We start from the raw sequence: 6,000 nt of genomic DNA, 5'->3' as shown, positions 1-6,000 counted from the left end.
TAAACCATCCTGTATATTAAATTTTTTAACTATGTATTTATATTTCCAAATATTCAAATTTTAAAAATTTGGAAAACTTGGCTATAATTATGATAACTGATTCAATTCTATGGTAAACAGTAACAATTTTCTCACTATCTGTTCTTTCCATTCCGATCTTATGAATTATTCAAAAATTCTAGTTCTCAGGAAACAAACTAATTACCCAGAAAATGAAAGCTAAGATACAATTATGCTTAAAGTAAAAATTTATTCCCTCCTCTTCCAATAAATTCATCTAAACTGACACTTAAGGATAGCAAGGCTCATCTGGCTAGTGAAACAAATAAATCTCCTTTGACTTCTGATTGGATAATATCACAAACATAAAATTAATAAATACTTTCCACTTAAAAATTGTGAAATAGACACATTTTCTATTGTGCCTACTAACTGTCATTACAATTTAACAAATGTTACAGCATTACAATTTCCAGGTGCATGTGTTATTTTCAAACTAACAACAAAAAAAATCTGCCAGGACTTTCTGATTTTTTTTTTTTTTGGCCGTGGTGTTATAACACCATGCTCTAACCAACTGAGCTAACCCACCAGCCCACTTTTCTGATTTAAAAAACAAATTTAATGAGCGCTCACTGTCTGCAGGAAAAATGCATCAGTATTCCCCAAAGTGGCACCTTTTTCTCACCACAGACACTGTCCTCCCACCACAAAGGACTTCTGAAGTTGTCTCAGAATAAAGCACACACTTGTGCCTAACCTTCCTTCCTCCGATCTGTCTGCAAAACCCTTATCCATCCTTAAAAGCTCAGTTTAAATGATTTTGATACTTTCCCAAATCTCTGTCAGAATTAATCTTTATTTCTATTCTTACACAACCTATCTCTTTACAACTTATCATGTGCCTACAGATCTGCCTGCCACTACTAGAATGTGAGATCATTAGAAGAAATACCTTCCATTCATATTTATAACCCTGTAGATAACCTTTATTTCTTATTAATCATACTAATAATGCTAATAATAATGAGAAAAACAAAAACCAGATACTGCACCTGGCACATGAATAAATGCTTTACCTCCTCTGATCCTCAGGATAGTCCTGAAGCCATTTTACAGATAAGGAAACTGAGGCTCAGAGAATAAGTGATTTGCCCAAGTTACTTATATCTACTTCAGAGTGTAAGAAACAGAAAGAGGCTTCAAATCCAGTGTCTCTGCCTGCACAGTATATACTCTTAACCACTTTAGAGTTATTATCTCATTACTCTTTCCAAAAAAATAGAGTTATATTTTACAAAGAGCTTTCAAATTATAGGAGCCATCAGAAGTGGAAGGTAGAAAAAGCTTTGTCTTCACTGTTAAAACTCTACATAATCTGTCACTTTTTATCTGCCCTTCCATGGCTAATTCGCTCATATTCTAGACTGAGAACTTTTCCTCTCACAGGCCCTTGATTTCAGTGAGATGACTAAGTACACTAGGCGTTGGTTCTTCCCACCTCCTCCCTCCCCACCTTGACACCCTGCAATCACTTGAGATGACTAAGTACACTAGGCGTTGGTTCTTCCCACCTCCTCCCTCCCCACCTTGACACCACCCCTGCAATCACGCTACCTCCTCTGGTGGAAGAAACAGGTGGAAATCTCATGGATCTTAAGGAATTGACTCTTCTTACGGATATTTGCTAAAAGCACTTTTAATTGTCAGGCACAGTGTCCTGCCTTCTGTGAGTTTACAGCAGATCGAGGAAGACAGACAAGCAGAAGCCTCCTCAGTCTTGCCAGTCCCTTTGTCTCATGCTTGTTGGTGATTAATAGTAACAATAGCAAGTAGTACACTGTAGATTTAGACACACAAATAAGCAAAAAGGCAAAGATACTGGCATCAATTCTATCATGGATAAGTGTTGTGAGAATTTTGATGTCTGTTCCATCCTATTTTTTAAACAAGCTCGTTTACCCCAAATTGTTAAATGATCTTCTTTAGGTGATATTTACAAAACATTCTTTTATAACACTGTAATAGATAGCCTTCCCAAGGATGTAAGCCAGATTTGTATGCTAAACAGGTGATTTGGGGTCTTCACTAAACATGTGCTTCTGGAAGGTACTGGTAGGGTCTTATTCTATAATCCCTAGCCCCTGACATGTGGTCAGAGTTTGATCAATGCTCATGAAATGAAAGAATAAATTGTAGATTATTGAAATCTAACAAATCTTGACATGGTTATTAGCTCATAAATGAGGTACTCTTTGTGCTTCAAGTAAACTGCCCAGGTACAGAAAGGATTTAAGGGAAAAAATAAATTACTTAAATGAGAAATAATGTAAACTATCATCTCATTTCATTCCATATTACATCATGGTTACAGTCTTAAGACAATTAAAATACAGGAAATCCAACTCTAAAGCAGTGAGCTCTCTGGCAAAGTCAAGCCCATGTCTCACAAGCAGTTATACCTGAATGGAAGATAGGGGGGGTTTGAGCCAGACAGGAGTGCTCTGTAGGCTTCTTCTGGTGTCTTCTTTAAATAGATCACCTAAGACAGATAAATAGCAACATTTAGAACACCAAAGAATGACTGAAAACTTGTATAATTACTCACCAAATTTGCATTTCACTTCTTCCACTTTTTGTGACAACTATCATGATAATGTTGATCATTAAACAATGACCAAGCTGCCAAAATTTCCTTTTTAGCTTGAAGCTGAGCAGGAGCCTTTGGTTTCTGTATGCGTAAAAGCTTAGAGACAAAGGGCAGATCCATGAAGAGGCTGTCCAGGGCTGTTTACAAGGACACACTGAACAGACACAATTGCAGGAACAACTGCATCTCCATTATTAGACTGTGTGCTCACCAAAGACCAATACGGGTCTCCTTGTCCTTCATGGACGAGCTGCCATGAGTTAACTCAGTGCCTGGTGAATTCTGAAAGACATCTCACAGTCAGCACAATACCCACGGGATGTCTCCTTAGTTCTCTGTCTGCTCTGAGGAAAGCCAGTGCTGCTCTCTAAACGCTCAATAAAATCACAAGAAAGTGAGTCAAAATGTATGAGGTAAGAGTGTTGGAAAACATATTGGCTTCACTCTTGATATCTGGGATCCTTAAATCCCTCTGGTCCGGCATGAAAAACTAATTTTAAACAAAGACTCAAACAAAAGGGAATTCTTAAAACCAGTAAACAACTTCCATTTAATCAGCTTCTTGACTACAGAGTTATGCTAGGCACTGCGTCAGGTACTGGCACCTCCCTTAACAGAATTTACATTCTTGAGGGGCAAACACAATAATTAACAAAAATAAATACAATCTGAGATAAGTGCTGAAAAGGAAATAAACAGGGTCCTGGAAAGTACAGAAAGGGCTACTTCAGGTAAGGTAGTCAGGGAGGGTTCTCTGGGTGACATTTAGTGTGAGGTCCTGAGCGAGAAAAGAGGAGCTTTCCAGGCAGTGAGAAGGACACGGGCAAGGTTCTTGAGGCAGGAAAGAGCTTGGTGAATACTTCAGGTAAGGTAGTCAGGGAGGGTTCTCTGGGTGACATTTAGTGTGAGGTCCTGAGCGGGAAAAGAGGAGCTTTCCAGGCAGTGAGAAGGACACGGGCAAGGTTCTTGAGGCAGGAAAGAGCTTGGTGAATTCCTCTACAGTTTGAATCGAATTGAATTCCTACAAGCCTCTCTACCGATAATTAACGTCATTATTTCCTTAATTTGTCCTAATATCAAAACCCTATGAATTTCAATGACAAGAATGGCAGAGCCCCAGTTCTTAAAAAGTAGGTTTTGCTCTCTACTTACAAAGCTCCCTTGAGCTTTAAGCTATTCCAGTAGCAATGTATGACTGTATTCACTTATTAATAATTTCAGGACTAGAAAACACCTCAATTCTAAATTCTCTAAAGAAAGAAAACTAAAATAGATAAAAAGTACTTCTAACCTGAGTAACAAAGCCCCATATTTATTTGGCGAGTAAACATAAAAGTCTGATAAAACACACACCAACCAAAGCAACCTGAGTATGAAACAAAAACAGCACTGAAAGTGAAATAACCAAAAAAGTGCTGATCTAGACACAAGGCATAGATTCGCAAATGGAGAATCACGACTCCAGCTGTAGCTCAAATAATTACAAAAATCCATTTAAACAAACCCTAGCTTTAAAGACCGTTTTCAGTAAACAATGTTACAACAGGTATTTACTGTGTCCTAATGGGTAGGCTACACAACATTGTTGGTTATAATACAGGGATTTCTCAAGCCTAAAGATGCTGCTGTAGTTGAAAGCTGACCATGGCTGCTAAGAGGGAAAGCTGTTTGTAGAACGCTTCTGTGTTTGGATTAGATAATTAAAGCTTATACAACAACCTTTGAAAAGCAAAAATGCATTTTCCTCCTCAGGAGCAATTACGTTAATTCCCTTTCATTCTGAGACAGTCATTCTGCAGCAGGGAAGCACTAGCCCACAGCAAATACTTCTTTAGACTGGCTGCCCCACAGGGCTTTGCTCCTCGGCTTACCTGCATGACTTAGCACACATGACTCATGTTCTCACACTGTAAGATGAGAGCCTTTGTTTTTATTTTTATCCCAGTGCTAAATCATTAATAAGTGCAAAGTGAAACCCAGCAGAGGCCATCGAAATTCCAAGAAGAGTCCCCAGGCATCTTTTACAGGTTGACCTTTAACAACCTCAAGGAAGGTACTTGGGGAGAGTGGGGAAATGCTCTTGTGATAAATGAGCGCATTACTGAATGAATGCATGCTGGGTCATTGAAATACCAAATTCCATTCTTCCAGGAGAAAATAAGTCATGTATTCCTATACATGACTTCTTAGACATGTCTTTCAGTAAAAAGAGAGAAGAGAGACAGACTAGACCTGATCAAAGCTCAGAAGGGAAGTAACATTTTTAAGCCCTGCTGTCAAGGAATCTGAAGCTCAGAAAGGTAAGGAACTTTGCAAACTTGCATTGCTGCTCTGTGAAGGAGGTAGAATTCCAACACAGACCGACACCAGAGCCCACAGTAATTCCATCACATGTGCTTGAAAATATAAACTCAGTTGGAAGCATAAATCTGGAAAAAAGCCTCCCAGTCTTCAAAGTTCCTAAATGTCATTACACTTGACTTTAAAAATTAGGTGACTTCAGACTGTTAACAGTTGTCTCTGAGGAACAGGGCTGGGGGCAGGATTAGAGGGAGAAAGGGGAACCTTCTACTTTAGATTTTGTGCTATCACCACATTTCTTGTATTTGTATAGATGTGTACAAATTTACTTTTTAAATGTGAAGTAAGATGACAAAATTAGTTATGAAATGTTAAATGTGTACTCTTTCTAAAAATAAAATCTGTATTTAATGCTCAAAAATTTGTTACTAGATATTCTAATATTTTTAACGATATTTTCTGAATAAAATTAATTTCAAAGCATCTTCTAAATTTCCTGATCTTCCTTTGCTGCTTCTAAGGAGAGAAAAAAACAGTATGCTGTCTACTCTTCACACTGCACATTAGCATATATAAACCCCAAATAGAAAAATTCTCCAAAACTTTTGATTGATACAAATTAACAAAAGCCATGTGCTCAGACAGTGCTTGGTGTACTAGGCCAACGTAGTGAAAGGTATATGCGTCACTTTTATAAAATTGCCCTACTCTCACTGGCAAGTCCCAGAAAACTGCTCAGTGGAATTGCATTTAACATACACTTTCTTATTTTTAACTGAGGAGGCCTGAGTCAGCCAATTAAAATGATTTTTTTTCTGTTTAATTAACTTTGATGCCAGGTACCAAGGACCTAAATAACTCTTTTTCTTTTTTTGTTTTTTTAAAGATGACTGGTAAAGGGATCTTAACCCTTGACTTGGTGTTGTCAGCACCAGGCTCTCCAAAGTGAACTAACCGGCCATCCCTATATAGGGATCCGAACCTGCCGCCTTGTTGTTATCAGCACCACACTCTCCCAAGTAAGCCAGGGGCTAGCCCTCTCTTTCAGT

General features: G+C 38.2%; 1 protein-coding gene across 1 annotated transcript in view; it reads right to left on the bottom strand.

Moving 5' to 3' along the window:
* Window positions 1–6,000, bottom strand: part of CDC14A (cell division cycle 14A) — a 147,132-nt gene that overhangs the window by 84,526 nt on the left and 56,606 nt on the right. The window contains exon 5 of the mRNA XM_008583784.1: window positions 2,463–2,542. Coding sequence (XP_008582006.1) covers window positions 2,463–2,542 — 80 coding nt within the window. The remainder of the gene's footprint in view (window positions 1–2,462; window positions 2,543–6,000) is intronic.

Source organism: Galeopterus variegatus, unplaced genomic scaffold (assembly GCF_000696425.1).
Source record: "Galeopterus variegatus unplaced genomic scaffold, G_variegatus-3.0.2 Scaffold3039, whole genome shotgun sequence".
Classification (NCBI taxonomy): domain Eukaryota; kingdom Metazoa; phylum Chordata; class Mammalia; order Dermoptera; family Cynocephalidae; genus Galeopterus; species Galeopterus variegatus.
This window is presented reverse-complemented; position numbering and strand designations above follow the sequence as displayed.